Source organism: Centruroides sculpturatus, unplaced genomic scaffold (genome assembly GCF_000671375.1).
Source record: "Centruroides sculpturatus isolate CEXI.00-Female unplaced genomic scaffold, Cexi_2.0 scaffold855, whole genome shotgun sequence".
NCBI lineage: Eukaryota > Metazoa > Arthropoda > Arachnida > Scorpiones > Buthidae > Centruroides > Centruroides sculpturatus.
Window position 1 is genome coordinate 251,877 of NW_019385080.1, and position 18,598 is coordinate 270,474.

The 18,598-nt window shown below is 27.6% G+C and overlaps 2 protein-coding genes and 1 long non-coding RNA gene across 3 annotated transcripts in view; 2 read left to right on the forward strand and 1 right to left on the reverse strand.

Annotated features, from left to right (window-relative positions):
• LOC111634351 (COP9 signalosome complex subunit 9) overlaps positions 1-14,584 on the forward strand; it is a 50,915-nt gene extending 36,331 nt beyond the window's left edge. The window contains exons 4-5 of the mRNA XM_023379106.1: positions 2,001-2,052; positions 14,424-14,584. Coding sequence (XP_023234874.1) covers positions 2,001-2,038 — 38 coding nt within the window. The 3' untranslated portion in view covers positions 2,039-2,052; positions 14,424-14,584. The remainder of the gene's footprint in view (positions 1-2,000; positions 2,053-14,423) is intronic.
• On the reverse strand, positions 9,487-13,053 carry LOC111634350 (ankyrin repeat and SOCS box protein 3-like). Its single transcript, XM_023379105.1, has 3 exons — positions 12,850-13,053; positions 9,923-10,093; positions 9,487-9,855 (listed from the first exon to the last, which is right to left on the reverse strand). The coding sequence occupies exons 1-3, from the start codon at positions 13,046-13,048 to the stop codon at positions 9,563-9,565; spliced, it is 663 nt and encodes a 220-aa protein (XP_023234873.1). The 5' UTR covers positions 13,049-13,053; the 3' UTR covers positions 9,487-9,562.
• A 3,103-nt stretch (positions 14,585-17,687) lies between the features above and the next one.
• Positions 17,688-18,598, forward strand: part of LOC111634352 — a 6,273-nt gene continuing 5,362 nt past the window's right edge. The window contains exon 1 of the long non-coding RNA XR_002758189.1: positions 17,688-17,740. This is a non-coding gene — a long non-coding RNA (uncharacterized LOC111634352). The remainder of the gene's footprint in view (positions 17,741-18,598) is intronic.

Here is an 18,598-nt window from a genome sequence, read left to right on the forward strand (position 1 = left end):
ATATTAATGTACATTGGGACAAAGCATCCATAATTAGGACAGCCACCAACAAACAAGTACTTAAACATATTGAAAAACTTGAAATTTACAAGGCCCATATTAACAAAGGATGCATCAACCATAGAGACGCAGAAAGTCTATCTTTCGCATGGAAATCTTTTTACCATGACGATTAATTTTCTTAATACTTTATTTAATTTAATTCTTTACCACGATTAATTTTCTTAATATTTTATTGTAATTTAATTTTGTTTTTATGTTTTATTTTATTTTTATTTTGTTGTAATTAATTTTCAATTTTTAAACCATTGTATTGCTTGCGTTCTATTTTACGTTCGTTTTTGTTTTAAAGTGGCATAACTGAAGAAGACTATTAAATATAGTCGAAAACATTTTTATTTTATTAAATACTTCGTTGCTGGAAATACTAAGGTGTTTGATTATTTTAAGTATTTATATTCCAGTAAGTTATTTTTAGTCCAATATATCTGTTTTAACAATGAATTTATTGGTCTGAATCATTTTAAATGGAAATTTTGAGTTATTAAGATCCAGTAGGTTCTGTTACATTTAAATTAATATTTAAAAATCAATTACTCAATTAGATGTGTTAAATTATGCTGTTATGTCCAGTTATTGATGCCAGAGAAACATTGTGCAATTTTGCATAAAATAAAACAACTTAAAACAAAACCTTACAATTAGTATTATATGCAGCATGTGTAATGCTGAGCTAATAGATACATCATAGTGTCAGTATTTCTTCATTTTACACATATGTAAAAAACAAAGTTGAAATATTCTAAACATTTTTGGAAGCAGAATATGAATTTTAACTTTTAAATATCAAATTTTACATGATTATATTCTACAAAGAATATGGCATTTCATTAATTAATTAGCTATATTTATTATTATACATTACATATTTATTTCCATTTAAAACAATATGTATTGAATGTATTCCAAAGAGTTGTTATGAAAGTTATTTTGTTTTTGATTTTAAGATCAAATCAATAAAAATTTTGTGTTTGAATTTGTATATAATTAATAACAAACTAAAAGAATTTATTGACTTTTTAATATTTTATTAGAAATCAGTAGCATACTAGTGAAACATCTTTTTTACTGATTTATTATTTTTTTAATAGGAAACATAGGCAATATATAGGAAATCTTACATGATATTATTATTTAAAATATCATGTAGCATTTTGTTTTAATTTAATCCATCTGGATTTATAGAAATGAAATTAATTATTTCTAGAAAAAGTCAATATTTCTAGCAGTGTTTAAAATGTGATTTCAGTTTTAAATGTATAAATGATGATTGTTAAAGTTAGTTCATTTTTTTTTAATTTATGTTGATTTTCTGCATGATTTTTAAATTGATTATTTTATAGTTATTTGATACATGATCTTTTGATTCAAAATTTTGTTTTGCTACCAAAATATAAATTTCATTTATTGAAATTAAAATTATACTCATTTTAAAGATTGAATCATAAAGAATTAAGTTTTATTAGGATAAGAATAATTATTTACATTCTAAAGAATTAAAAAAATAATCATTAAAAGCAATAACCTTTACATATTTATAATAATAAATATGGAAATTATTGTAATTATTAATTAATATTTTTACCCCTATAATTCAAGATATAGAATAAAATATTTCATGTATGAACTTGCAAATACATATTTTGTAGTTTTTTACTATTGTAGTTGAAAAATATAATTAATATTGCAATAAATGAATTTTATAATTTATTGTAAAAATTAAAAGATTTTTTAAAAGCAGCTACAAAATTTTCCAGCATATCTAAAAAAGTGTTTATACACAAAAGAAATTTCAAAGAAAAATACTAATGTTTATTACTATTAATTATACAATAATTACTATAGCTAAATAATAATTAAAATGATTTTAAAATTGCTTAAAATTTAACTATAAATTTTTTGTATATATTTTTAATTATATTCTAATTTAATGTTTTTAGATTTTGATGATTTATTTGATGATGAAGATCTACAATAATTTCATAAGCGAAGGTAATAAAATTTATATTTCTGTAAGTTTGCTTTTGTTAATTCAATGTATTATGTAGAAGAATTTTCTGAATGAAATAAGGCTAAGCTTAATCAAATAATACCTAATGATAATTATGACCTTAAAATAACTCCACTGAAGATATTTCCTAGAAGAAAAAAATTTAGTTTCATGACATTTATTCAAACTTAAACTATAAACTTTTTATAAAAGATAGTCTAATGCAGGGATGTCCAGCCTGCGGCCACATTGCAGCCCACTTAATATTTTTATACGGTCCATTGAACCCTAAAATTTTTAGGTGCGTTTTCATTTATTTTGATAAAGAATGTTGTAAAAATAATTCTCATTTCACTGGATACATTTTGATGTTGTAATGATGTAATTGATGTTAGAAAACTGTACTATTCCACATGCAAAACATACTATTGTGAACAATTCTTTTCATGCATGAAAAGATCAAAACTGGTGAAAGAAATAGGTTGAGTAATTCCCATTTAACCAACATTCCTAAAATTATGATTAGTACCATAAATGCAGATATTGACAATATTATAATTTGTTTACTGTCAATAATACAGTATTTTATGTAATTATATATTTGTTATTAAAATTTGATATTCACAATTTGAACTTTTTAAAAATATATATATAAAGTACCTTTGCAGTCCACTGAATAAATGTAAATTTCTAATTTGACCCATTAGAAAAAAAGGTTGGACAACCCTGGTCTAATGGATATGTATAATTTCTTTAGGACTGTGAATTGTTGACGAAATTACAGTTAAACATTATCATTTTAAACTTTAGTGTGTATTTTTTTTTTTTTTTATGGCTGAAAACAATTCCAAGAGCATCTGCCAAAAATAAACTCATGTTTGAAATAAGATTGAACTAATAACCTGATAAATTACAACAATGCCTTAACACCATAAAAATCAACAAAATGATTTAGGATTTTTCAAGCCCAGATTTTTATATAATTAATTTTTTTGTAAGACTAATACCAAACTAATGCCATTAAAAATAATTATTTAATACTAAATTTCATAAACTGTGTTTTGAATAAATTAGAACAGTTCTCACTGCAAGAACTATTATTATTTATTCAAAGTACCATTTAAATAAATTTTTAATACATTTTGCAAATATAATAAAAATTTTAATTTATATTCTTTAATATAATGATTGAATTAGAAGAGATTTAAAATTTTTCAAACTTGTTATATTTCAAATGAAAATTATAAAATAAACTAATTTGATGTACTATAGAACAGAAAAAATATTTGCTATTTGTTACTAATTATTTGATAAACTAGTTTATAATATGAACATAAATAAATATTAGCTAAACTTTCAATGTAAACACATTTTTACATTTTTTCATTGTTGATAAAGTAAACACTTCTTAATTCAAACATTACTAAAATGACATGAAATGAAATTGTTAGATGAAGAGAATCATTTAGTAAATATATTTTTTTAAAAAATAGAAAAACTGATTAGTGAATAAATCTTTAGGAGAATTTTGATTTTTTATATTATAGTAAAAGTATTTCAAAGCAATAAACATAATTAAAATAAAAATATAATAAAAATAAAGTAAAATTATTTTTCAAAAATATTCTAAAGCAAAAGAAGACAGTTTCAATTGATTATTGATGAGACAAATATAAAAATATATGTATGTATCTGATTGGGTTGAATATAACTGTAATAGGATTTAGAATTGAATGTGATGTTTAAAACACATTTATGCTTTGTAAAATAAAGTTGTAACCAATAATTGAATCAATGATACATGGTTTTCTGAAAAGTTATACAATTTCCTTCATACAGTATTTGAAAATAAATACATAAACATTGATGGGATTTTGTATATTATTTTAGTTCTCTGTCATTTGATCTATAGTATTACATTCCTATTCTAAAGCTTTCATAAACATTATACAATGTTTTTATTCACCAAGTAACAAAATTGAAACCATTTTACAAAACTTCTATTTACTAAACACACTTCTAAATACTGATATTTACTTCATTATTTGGAATTGTGTTATCAATATTTAAATATATTCATACGTATATATTTGGATTAAATTTTACATCTAAAATGTATTGATGAAGCTGTCTTTCATATTTATTAAAGTAATGAGATAAAAATCTCTTAGTTTAGAACTGACTGTTATGTTGGCATGGATGAAAAATGTTTTTAGAAATGTGTATTTGTAGAAATGTCTTTTTATTATAAGAATTTTAAAANCCTACTTTTTCAAGGCAAGTAAAGTCTTTTTTTATGCGAATTTTTTATATGCGCTTTTCTGTAGAACATATCCACCGCATAAAACGAGACCTTACAGTACTCAGAAGTATATACAAAGTGAGGCAATAGTTATTGCCTTGTGTTGTATATATGCCTAACAAAAAAATACTACATAGACTTGTATAGATTATTCAAAATTTAAATGTTTTTGTTATTTAAAGTTTAAATATTAGTAAATACAATGTACTGTACATGGTAAATAAATTGAAAATGAAAACATTATTTTATAGTTATGACGAACTTTAAAGCAACTTTTATTTTCTGGCTATTATATAAAACAGAGGGAAAGTATGGCAATCAGTCAAAAAATGACCTTTCAAAATTTTTAGTTTTGGACTTGGGACCTTGAAACTGAAATGTAAAAAAATTCGGGGATTTTTTCTGTATGTATGGATGTTAGTGTGTGTGTGATGGAGGTATGATTTTGTTCATCCTCTTCAAAGCTTAATAACTAATGTGCTTTTCATCAAAAATTTCTGAAATTTTGCAGGGAGGTTTCTGCATTAGGGGAATTGATGCTATTAAATTTTGATGGTTAAAGGTCAAGTGGGTGGGAATATAAAGGGGGAGGTGTCGTATCTCAAGTAGGATCTGACTTAATGATGATTTTACTTGTTATTAGCATTTAAAATTTTTTATAAAACCCATCCCTATTCTCAAAATTAAATTTATTGCAATTTTATAATAATTAAAAACATAAAAAGTTTTCTTTAATAAAATATCAACAGATGGCACCACCAAAATTTTAAATGTTACTGGATTTTTTATTAATGTTTTGAGATTTCTAAAATATAATAAGTTCATCTTTAACTTTTATTACTGGGTAGCTTCATCTTTTGGCATTGATGCAATTAACTTTTTGTTTGCTGTTCATTAACAAAAAGTTCACTATGATATATCAGATATGAGTTATTCTCTATTTTAATTCATTTTGTGCAATAGGACCAATGTATTCAATTTTTTTTTTTTAGTAGGAAGGAAAACTCACTGAGTACGGCGTTATTAATAGCTTTTTTGTACTGCTAGCACTTTCACTGAATCTATGATTGTCATCTTTAGGCGAACAAAAGTTTAAAATCGAACATCCCTGTTAAGGGATTCTCCAACGGTATAGCGGTTCTATTAATAATGCCACACTCAGTGAGTTTTCCTTCCTACTATTCAACATTTGGTGTGAGGATCAAGCTGTATTGATTTTTTTTGGCCAACATTATTTAATGTCAAATTTTCAATGGTGTGAGCTTCTATGCCAATCCAGTATCTTTACAAAGTGTGTAGTGAATAATTGTTTTAATTAAATAAAAATTGTATGATTTTGAATATTTTACATAACCGTTTTATAATTTATTATGAGAAGAATACAGGCTTTTTGAAAGAGATGAAAAAAGTAAATAGTTGGTGACAAACATTTCTCTAGAATAATTTCTTTCATTTTACAGAAACATTTTGCATTCTGCATTCTATTCCCATTTACAAAATAAGTGTTTTCATCTCTTTTTGAACAGAAACATCATCATACTGTTAGAAAAACAACAGATTTAATTGTATAGTTTATACACCTTGTTTATATTCTTTCTCTTTTCAAACTCTGAAGTTCATCATTATAAATTTTGAAACTGATTCATTACAAAATATTAGTCTAATGTTCTATGGACTACATTTGATGATTTTTTATTTTAACTATTGCAATCTCTTCACTTAGCAATAATGTTGTCAGTAATGACTTATTTTTGAAGTTTTAGATTGTTTACCTATTTTTATTTATACTTTTGTTTAACTGTGGTGGTGATGCAAATTTATTTTAAGAAATAGATTTTCATCATCATCACAGTTTAAATTAATGTTTAGTAACATTAATGCAATTAGTAATATCAATGCACAGTTTTTTTTGCTTAAAATTTTTGCAGTGTTTTTAGTCTGTTAGGTTTTTGAAAGAGAGGGGAAAAATGGAAATAGTGTTGTTGTTCTGTTTTATCAAATTTCTTGAAACAGTGGAATGATAACATTACACTTTTGTGGTTGATATTTTTTAAAGAAAATTATTTTCTCTTGAAATTTTAATTATTATATATTTTTTTTAAAGTGGAAAACTCATGAATCTATATAAATAAAACTGTAATGATCAGTCTGTATGTCAGTTTGGATGTTTATTGTTGCATCATGGGAAAATGCCTGAATATATTTTAACCAAATATCACATTTTGAATCTGTCAATTTAGGAGAAGGTTTACACACATATATAATCTCAAAATCTACATTATATAAATTAAACTGTAATGGATTTTTGTCTGTCATGTATGAATCATCAGCTGTTTGTCAAATGATTATCTATAAAAAATTGTAATATTGAAGTACAGTAAGATCCCGCTTAACGCTGTCTCGATATAACGTGGTCTGCTTGAAGCCTTAAAAAAAAACTCAAAATTTACGCCGATTTAAATTATCGCAGCATTTCATTGATTCGTATATAATACGATTATTTGCGAACACAAACCAATCAGCAAAAAGTGGCAAAAAGGTGTACTTTCTTTAAATGTATGTTTATTTTGGAATTTTGGAAAAAAATATAATGTCATGGATACTATAGGCAATATCGACTTCGTTTTGCAAGAATTAACTGATAAATCCACGAACGAAGTGTGGAAGAAGTTATGGCTGAAGGTATCCAAGAATTCTCAACGAGAAGAGCCTATTGCTGTATCGTTAGGGTTGACCAAACTCAACCTACTGTAATCGATATAGCAGGACTAGGAGATGTAGACGAACAGGATGTTGAGGAGTTACTGCAGGTTTCTGTCGAGTCTTATCAACAACGACCTTCAAGAACTGGTAGAACAAGGAATTCATGTGGAACTGGAAAATAGAGATTCTGAAAACTAAGAACCCAAAAAATTTTTCTATGGATTTCCTTAGTAAAAGTTTGGTAAGATATCCAAAATCGTTGATCAAATTGTAGCGAATGATTCAGATTTTGAAAGGAGTTCAAAAGCGAAACGAGGAGTTTTGGATGCGATCTTCTGCAACCAACATTTGCTTCAGGAAAGAAAAAAGTGACAAATGAAACTTCACGGCTTTATTATAAAAAAAACAAGAATTTCGGAAAAATCAGGACCTTCGTCACATAAAATGAACTATTAATATAAAAAAACACCCTATATAATAATATATTAATTAGTTCATTTTTTCTAAACTGATGGTACTCAGAGACATCTGTAGAACAATCTAACAGCTGGACTATTGCCAAATTTGAGAGAGTGACTAAAAATGACATGGGAAAGAGATTCTGTAAAGAAAAAAGTAGTACCTAAATTTTTCAGTAGGGGTGGATTTGGCGCTGTTGTAGCAAAACAGTAAGAATTTACATAAAACCCAGTTGCAATTAACAAACACACGAATGAATAATCAGACAGAGGTTTCAGTGCAATAATGAAAGTTTAATTAATCAGCAAATAACTTTCTCCCTCTTTCAATGTGACCACCATCCTGCTGGACAATATATTGCATCCTGAACACCATGTTCTCTACGGTGGAATGTAACATGTCTGCAGGAATGTTCATCACAGTTTGAGAAATGTTGTCCTTCAAGGTCATCAAGTTGGGGACACCACCAAGATAGACCTTGGACTTTAATAACCCCACAGGAAAAAGTCACACAGGGTTAGATCTGGGGGTTAGAAGTTTCAATGAGTGCAATCGCAACAACACTAACTGTCTGTGCAGACACTGGTTTTTGCTCTCTATCAGGATGAACTGCTAAGGATTCTGTCTCTTCAAATTTCTTTATCAAGTCTTTCAATGCATTAATTGAAAGACTTGGTAAAGAAATCTGCGCAGGTTCTTATGGGTTCTAAACTCACGAAGAGTGCCTGGTGCGCTCGATTAGTTAATTAAGATAATAAAATATCACAAGCAACGCACGCTGAGGTAACGAAAGATGCATACAGTAATACCTTGACTTACGCGAACCCGGAGTTACGCGATTTTTCAAATCTCGTCGATTCGTCTTTTGTTTGAGCGCCATACAACTTTTGATTACTCACTCCCCCCACACTATTGTTCAGCTTACATGTTCGGATGTGTAGCGCGGAATCGACACATAGCTACAATTTATTTTGTGTTATTTATTTCTGTGTTTGTTATATCTACAGAGACTTGAGAGACTCTAAGTGATGATTTCTTGTAACCGTGAATGAATCAAAAGATGAGATAAGATTAACGAGAACATTTATTAGCTTACGTACATCCGACTTGGATTTTACACAATTGCAAAATTATACCCCGACTTATGTGGTTATCATTCGGTCCCACCTATCGCATAAGTTTGGGGTATTACTGTATTGAACTCTGCTGAAGTCTGGAATGCGCTTCTGACTTTTGTCTTTGTCAAAAGTAAACGAGATCCTTTAAGTGACTGCCATTTTAATTCAGATCTCGTTTACGTTGGTACCACTATGAGACTTTTAAAACAGAGGCTTAAAGAACTTAAGTATTCTATTACTAAAAACGTGGACAGCACCGTCCTTGCAGTCTTCACTAAACATCAAGATATTAATGTACATTGGGACAAAGCATTCATAATTAGGACAGCCACCAACAAACAAGTACTTAAACATATTGAAAAACGTGAAATTTACAAGGCCCCCATATTAACAAAGGATGCGTCAACCATAGAGACGCAGAAAGTCTATCTTTTGAATGGAAATCTTTTTACCATGACGATTAATTTTCTTAATACTTTATTTAATTTAATTCTTTACCACGATTAATTTTCTTAATATTTTATTGTAATTTAATTTTGTTTTTATGTTTTATTTTATTTTTATTTTGTTGTAATTAATTTTCAATTTTTAAACCATTGTATTGCTTGCATTCTATTTTACATTCATTTTTGTTTTAAAGTGGCTTAACTGAAGAAGACTATTATAGTCAAAAACGTTTTTATTTTATTAAATACTTCGTTGCTGGAAATACTAAGGTGTTTGATTATTTTAAATACTTAGTGATTAAATATTACACACTAATATAAGCAAAGTTAATTTAAATGAAATCAAAATATGTTAATATATTTAATATGAAATTAATATGTTATATGTTAATATGAAATTAATATGTTAATATATTTAACAAAATTTGCAGCCTGGCACTGTGACAATGTCACAATAAATAATTGCTCATATCTTTTTAAATTTTTATGCATATAATTGGTGATGTAAAGAATTACCTCTTTCTTTGGCAGCATCTAGCAGAATTTTTAAGCATTCTATCTTCCCATGTTGTGCAGCTGTAAATATTGGTGTCATTTCACATTCATCTCGAATACTAATTTTTGCACCTGCCGTCAACAGAGAAATGACAATGTCGGCTCTACCAAGCATGGCTGCTTCATGCAAGGAACCCCAACCGCTACAGTCGACTTTATTTGGATCAGCTTTACCATTATTTAAAAGTTCTAATACTACTGGAGCAAATCCAGAACGAGTAGCTATAAAATAATTTTACAGAATTACAAAAAATATGAGAATTTAATTAATACACTAAATAAAAGATACCTGCTAACAGAGGTGTTTCTTCTTCATTATCTGCTATATTAGGATCAGCTTTATATTTCAATAACAATTTTACGGCTTCTAAAGGTTTTTTGTTGGTTCTACATCTTCGTTTACAAGCCAGCAATAATGCTGTTTCTCCTTCATGAGTTTGCCAATTAACATCTGTATCTTCTGTAAATTGAAGAAAGAATTTCTGTAGTTTAATTTTGTTTTAAATGTTTTAAATATAACTTTATATACATATACATATTTTAAAATAAAATATCATGTAAATAACAGAATAAACATGATTTCACAAAAAAGATATATTTAGAAACATTTGAAAGTCAAAAGAAGCACCATATTTGTTGAGATTACACTCTATAAAGCTGCTGAATATAGAAAAAAGAAAGAAATGCAGGAAGAAAAAAAATAAAGTTATTTAAAAAATATAAAATTAGAAAATAAAAATATATTTTTATTGTAATGAAGGATCCACTGTCCACACATTGGTATACCACAAACCTTGTGCAGCCTCTGCATACACATGTATGCAGAGGCTGCACACAGGAATGTATGCAGAGGCTGCACACACAGGGATACCATTCCCATACAAGACAGCAGCATTTAATATTTTAATTAGGAGGGAATTTTCCCATTCGTCCATCTCACAAGCTCTAGCCACTGAATTAATGTACATTAATTCATAGCAACCTAATCTGACCCATTGTTTGATTGAGCGATATCACCGATCACGACACGCATCCACCGCTCAAGCAATAGCCGATGACAAACCAGATGGTGAAACACATGTCCCAGTCACACTTAACTTGTACATTTGATCGTTGTACACAGAAATCGCCAACAAATACCAAATGCGGATCACATACAGATGTCTGACAATCTTCAACATCCTCTACAACAGGAAAGACTCTCCTGACCATAACAGACTTCCTGATAATAACAGACATAACAGAATCAACATAAATAAGGTCCCAGTCACATCTGTTGTCCCTATCCCTCCTAGGGACAACAGAAGGTAGCTACCAAAGTGAAGGACGGTCAAGCACTTCCTACCACTGTAGACACTTTAGTTCAAATTTCTGGCTATAGGTTCTTATATTAAAACGTTCAAAATTTCATCCTTTACAATCCCCCAAATTTTTAAAACGTCATTCTGATACACCCTGTATACAATGTCTGATCAAAAAGTATCTGACCTGAGGCCAGTAAAAAACACCTATGTATCTATTAGGCTCAAACACTAGTTCCCTTCAAAATAGGCTTCCTTCTGAGTTTGTACACTTCTATCAGCAATGCTTCCACTGTTGGAAGCATGTTTCAAAGTCATTTATCGGGATCACTATCAGATGCTTTGTCATGTTAATCTTGATCTCCTCCATGTCTTGAAATCTCTCCTTTGAGTGGTATCTTCAGTTTGGGAAAGAGCCAAAAGTCAGCCAAAGCCATGTCTGGGGAATAAGGAGGCTGTTGAACTTGTGCAATACTTTGTTTTTCAAGGAATGTCTGGTTGAGATGTGATACATGGACCGGACCATTGTTGTGATGAATGAACCAGTCACCAGACTGCCACAGCTGTGGTCTCTTGCACCTAACAGCATCTCATAGGTGACATAAAACAGTCAGGAAGTATTCATTTGTCACAGTTTGTTCATGACAGGCATACTCATGCTGAACTATATCCTGGTGGTTGAAAAAAACAGTCAATATATTGCAGGGTAGGATGGACTCTCCAAATTCACATAAATGCAGTAGGGTCCAAGGTCAAATGACAACATAGTCTCCTCCCCAGTTTGTAAATACTTGCAAAGAAAAGAAAATAAGGTTGGATACTTTTCAATCAGACCTTGTACATACAATACATCTTATGTGTATATTTGTATATAAACAAGTACAGATTTAGAATAGAAACATAAGGTCACGTATACAATCATTTTTCAGAGAATATATATCAATTGTTTAATATACTTATAAATGCTTTTAAATAACCTAACTTTATGCATTTTTTTTAATTATTTGCATTATGATATCCCTCCTATCATTTCAGTTATTTTAGTTAGTTTGTTAATTTTGTGTACTTTTTAGTGGCTTTAAAGTAACTCTCTTAAGTGTTAAACAATTCCCATTAAAGTTTGACAAACAAGCATCCCATGCCTGGAGCAGGATTTGAGCATGCAATCTGGTGAACTAGAAACAATACCTTAACACATATGTCTGCCAAATTGGCAGATGTGTGACTATCATTATTTCATATTTTAATCTATGTCTGATTATGAATATTCTAAATAGTGGAATTAATAAAACAGAAAATCACAAAAAAGTTTAATCAAGAAATTATCATCAATTTCACACATTAAAATATAAATTAAGAATACTATTTCTCAATTTAGACCATTTCATATAATTCCTAATAAAGATTTAAGAAAAGTTATAATAATAATAATAATAAAGATTTATTTGTGCCAAGCATATCAATGAATAATAAACAATAATACTTGATAAAATAATAGAAAAATAAATACGAAAATCTTAGTATATTTGAAAATTTGCATAATGACACTAAAGACAATACTAATTTTGAGGTTGATACTAATTTTACTTACTATTAAGTTCATTCAGTTCAAATTTTAAGAATCATTTATATAAAATATTAAAAACTACTTTACTTTAAGATATTTTCATTTCTCATAAAAATATCTTAAAGTAAAGCAGTTTTTAATATTTTCTTTAGTATCATTATGCAAAGTTTACAAAATGTTTAAGATATTTTCATAAAAAATGAAAATAAAGCAGCTTTCAATATCATTTACAATTGCTATATACTTAATATACATGCAAATATGTTTCTATATAGTTGCTGAATTATTTAAATAATTCATTTATTTCTACATTCAGTAATTAATATAATTACTAATTTATATAAATACTATGCTTTAATAATTCTTCTAAACATCGCAAATCTTTAGGTTCAGCAGCTGCTTCATGTAATGGTCGCCATCCTCTATTATCTGGTGCATCAACTGGATTTCCTGCTTCAACTAATTTACGAAATTCAGTTATATTTCCAATTCTTGCAGCCAAACCTATATATGAACATGTATCATCCCATGCTTCAGTGAAATCCATTTTCCTTGCTGTAAATAAAGGATATAAGAAATATGTAAATTTTTACTTTTAAATGTGAATTNACTGACTGTTATGTTGGCATGGATGAAAAATGTTTTTAGAAATGTGTATTTGTAGAAATGTCTTTTTATTATAAGAATTTTAAAAATGTTTTGTTTGCTTTAAATCAATTATTAGACAAATTTTAAGATACTGCTGCTTAAAGGTTGTCTTTTGGTGATTTATTTAGTGAAATAGTTATTTCTCTAAGTCAGTGATTCTCAACCACTGTGCCACAGTACTTTAATGTGTCACAAGATTTTTGAAGTGTCACCACTGCAAATACCCATACATGAGTGATGTCAGACAAGTAGTTCAATCAGTTCTATCTTCTTAAAGTGCATTTGGAAATTGTAAGCAGTGTTACCAGTAGCTGCCAGTAGTTACCAATGCATTTAGAAAATGTGACCTAAATAACCAACCGCATTTAAAAATCACTGTTATGACATCACCGGTTGTCCTGCAGTACTTACCAAAGGGCTGCCAAATTTTTAAATTATTAAAAGTGTACCATGACGAAAAAAAGGTTGAGAATCACTGTTCTAAGCTAATAACATACTGTTTCAATTTTAGAAAAAAAATTGCCAAATCTATAATGAAAAATTAAAATAGCCACATAGTAATGCAGGGTCTTCCAAAAAGAATGCTACCATTTTAAATGACTATAATTATGTTAATTATTATCCAAGAAGTATATGATGTACATCAATTGATAGAGTAACTGTCTGTGTTACATTCGGATGTCTTGTTGTCTACTATCTCTGGGAAGCACCGTAAAAGATGATGACAACTCCACAATAGAGAAGACATTTTGTGTTATGCAGTCTGCAAAGTCAGAATTATTCATCATTGTACAACATGCAGTAGCTGTAGAATTGTGACTGTTGTAGGAAGTGTGACAACAGATAGGCAGCAGCAAATGTAGGAAAAATTTGAATATTGGTTGGATGGGTGCTGTGTGACACAAGGTGCATGTATTGAGAAGTTGTAATGGTAAAATTTGAACAGTTTTCCAATATTTTAATATACTTTAATTATTATCTGAGAACATTGTAATGTAATTACAATAATTTAAAATGGTAAAAATTATTGAATTCTTTCAAAACTAAAATCTAATACTTGAAATTATAACAAACTTCTGTTTTTAATTGCAAGACAAAATAATTAAGAGAATTTAAAATGCAAAATCTAATCTCATTGTATGCAATGTATATTCAAATTATCAGAGCCATTACAGTATATTCACAAATACAATAACAAAATTTCTGACATTACTCTATTTCTCCAATTTCAATGTATTAATAAAATTATTATTAATCAATTATTCAATTTTTAGGTAACGAAAGATATGAAGTTTCGTCTTAAGATAAAAGGAGTGTCATCAGAATATGAAATGGAGTTAATGTATAAACTTTTATTGTTAGAAAATGAAGAAATTTATGTAAATTATTTCATGTATTAAATATGTTTTCTTAAATTAAAATTATGGTAATTAAATAGTCTTTCAAACTTTTAGTATACATTAATTTTGCAAAAACTTAAAAATAAGTTAAAATGCTTTTTTTATATATATATTTTTTTTTTCCAGTAATGATAGGGTTCTCGTCTTGGGAAAATCGGGGAATTTTAACTAATGATGGTGTTGTTTTATATAATTGCATAATGTTTTGTTTTTCATGTTAGTATATGACAATGCGGGCGATCTACTGAGAGGATGCCTACGGGTGGACTTTCTAAGAGAAACTAATCTTATTTAGGTGTTACAAACGTGAAGAAACCCAGAAAACTCCACGTTGCCAGCCCGTAGGCGAGGCGCAAACCCATGACCAGTGTTCAGTGGTTTTATCTACTGGACGACTGAAGGTAATGTCTCAACACTTAATTGAAGGTTTTTTTCCAAAAAACTTTAAACATATTAAAGTTAGATTAATCAGGTTTGAAATATTGTATAATATAATAGTTGTATTTCTGGTAACTCCAGTATTTCCTAAAAATGCCATATACAGTATATTTTAAACATGGTAATAATGTGCATTTTGTAACATTCTTTTGATTAATCATCAGATATCAGAAAAATTCAAAAATTGAAATTTTTGCCATCTTATCATCAAAGTAACATTACGTTTTATCGATATTTGTTTGGGAAGTGCACCTTTTGAAATGTTTTTCTGTAAAGGCTTGGTTTACGAACGTGAGAGGAAAGGGGAGATCAGACATGGGAGAGGAGAGGGTTGAACTTTAATCAGATAAAACGGATGTCCGCTAAATTTTATACAGTTTATGCATTTTATTGTTCATAAAGTGATAAAAGTTCAAGGGGAGTTGGGTTTTTTTTTTACTTCCGAAAGGGAGGTCATGCAAACTGGGACAATGGGGAAGAGGGAGTAAAATTTTCAAGAAACATGCGGACATAATTTATGGACAACCCAAAACTCCGTGTTCTCATTGGTCGAGAAAGACATAGACTAAATAAAGAGCAGCAGAAATAGCGATACACATGCTATAATTCCAGAGAATACAGTAGAGTTCCTCAAACTCATCTTAACCTGGACTGAGATGACGAGTTTTGCGTCATAGCGAGATGCCAGTCTAACCAGCGGAAGTTTCGTAAAGGTATCTGTGCAAATTCATATACGTATTAACTACAGTAGAGCGTCGATTATCCGAAAGAATTCCAGTAGGCAAATTTAAATTTTCGCCAGTACTGTGGCGCTGCAATCTTTGGCTGTCTTGGGCTACTCAAATATTGTACGTTTTTGATACTAAATTAACTTCTGAAGTATAATTTTTTGTTTTTATATTTTTCAATATATTGTTTGTACAAAATAAAAAAATAATTTTTAACGATACAATAGTCTTCGTTAGGCTTAACATCGACGNGTTGTAATTAATTTTCAATTTTTAAACCATTGTATTGCTTGCGTTCTATTTTACGTTCGTTTTTGTTTTAAAGTGGCATAACTGAAGAAGACTATTAAATATAGTCGAAAACATTTTTATTTTATTAAATACTTCGTTGCTGGAAATACTAAGGTGTTTGATTATTTTAAGTATTTATATTCCAGTAAGTTATTTTTAGTCCAATATATCTGTTTTAACAATGAATTTATTGGTCTGAATCATTTTAAATGGAAATTTTGAGTTATTAAGATCCAGTAGGTTCTGTTACATTTAAATTAATATTTAAAAATCAATTACTCAATTAGATGTGTTAAATTATGCTGTTATGTCCAGTTATTGATGCCAGAGAAACATTGTGCAATTTTGCATAAAATAAAACAACTTAAAACAAAACCTTACAATTAGTATTATATGCAGCATGTGTAATGCTGAGCTAATAGATACATCATAGTGTCAGTATTTCTTCATTTTACACATATGTAAAAAACAAAGTTGAAATATTCTAAACATTTTTGGAAGCAGAATATGAATTTTAACTTTTAAATATCAAATTTTACATGATTATATTCTACAAAGAATATGGCATTTCATTAATTAATTAGCTATATTTATTATTATACATTACATATTTATTTCCATTTAAAACAATATGTATTGAATGTATTCCAAAGAGTTGTTATGAAAGTTATTTTGTTTTTGATTTTAAGATCAAATCAATAAAAATTTTGTGTTTGAATTTGTATATAATTAATAACAAACTAAAAGAATTTATTGACTTTTTAATATTTTATTAGAAATCAGTAGCATACTAGTGAAACATCTTTTTTACTGATTTATTATTTTTTTAATAGGAAACATAGGCAATATATAGGAAATCTTACATGATATTATTATTTAAAATATCATGTAGCATTTTGTTTTAATTTAATCCATCTGGATTTATAGAAATGAAATTAATTATTTCTAGAAAAAGTCAATATTTCTAGCAGTGTTTAAAATGTGATTTCAGTTTTAAATGTATAAATGATGATTGTTAAAGTTAGTTCATTTTTTTTTAATTTATGTTGATTTTCTGCATGATTTTTAAATTGATTATTTTATAGTTATTTGATACATGATCTTTTGATTCAAAATTTTGTTTTGCTACCAAAATATAAATTTCATTTATTGAAATTAAAATTATACTCATTTTAAAGATTGAATCATAAAGAATTAAGTTTTATTAGGATAAGAATAATTATTTACATTCTAAAGAATTAAAAAAATAATCATTAAAAGCAATAACCTTTACATATTTATAATAATAAATATGGAAATTATTGTAATTATTAATTAATATTTTTACCCCTATAATTCAAGATATAGAATAAAATATTTCATGTATGAACTTGCAAATACATATTTTGTAGTTTTTTACTATTGTAGTTGAAAAATATAATTAATATTGCAATAAATGAATTTTATAATTTATTGTAAAAATTAAAAGATTTTTTAAAAGCAGCTACAAAATTTTCCAGCATATCTAAAAAAGTGTTTATACACAAAAGAAATTTCAAAGAAAAATACTAATGTTTATTACTATTAATTATACAATAATTACTATAGCTAAATAATAATTAAAATGATTTTAAAATTGCTTAAAATTTAACTATAAATTTTTTGTATATATTTTTAATTATATTCTAATTTAATGTTTTTAGATTTTGATGATTTATTTGATGATGAAGATCTACAATAATTTCATAAGCGAAGGTAATAAAATTTATATTTCTGTAAGTTTGCTTTTGTTAATTCAATGTATTATGTAGAAGAATTTTCTGAATGAAATAAGGCTAAGCTTAATCAAATAATACCTAATGATAATTATGACCTTAAAATAACTCCACTGAAGATATTTCCTAGAAGAAAAAAATTTAGTTTCATGACATTTATTCAAACTTAAACTATAAACTTTTTATAAAAGATAGTCTAATGCAGGGATGTCCAGCCTGCGGCCACATTGCAGCCCACTTAATATTTTTATACGGTCCATTGAACCCTAAAATTTTTAGGTGCGTTTTCATTTATTTTGATAAAGAATGTTGTAAAAATAATTCTCATTTCACTGGATACATTTTGATGTTGTAATGATGTAATTGATGTTAGAAAACTGTACTATTCCACATGCAAAACATACTATTGTGAACAATTCTTTTCATGCATGAAAAGATCAAAACTGGTGAAAGAAATAGGTTGAGTAATTCCCATTTAACCAACATTCCTAAAATTATGATTAGTACCATAAATGCAGATATTGACAATATTATAATTTGTTTACTGTCAATAATACAGTATTTTATGTAATTATATATTTGTTATTAAAATTTGATATTCACAATTTGAACTTTTTAAAAATATATATATAAAGTACCTTTGCAGTCCACTGAATAAATGTAAATTTCTAATTTGACCCATTAGAAAAAAAGGTTGGACAACCCTGGTCTAATGGATATGTATAATTTCTTTAGGACTGTGAATTGTTGACGAAATTACAGTTAAACATTATCATTTTAAACTTTAGTGTGTATTTTTTTTTTTTTTTTTTTTGGCTGAAAATTTTCGAATTATCGC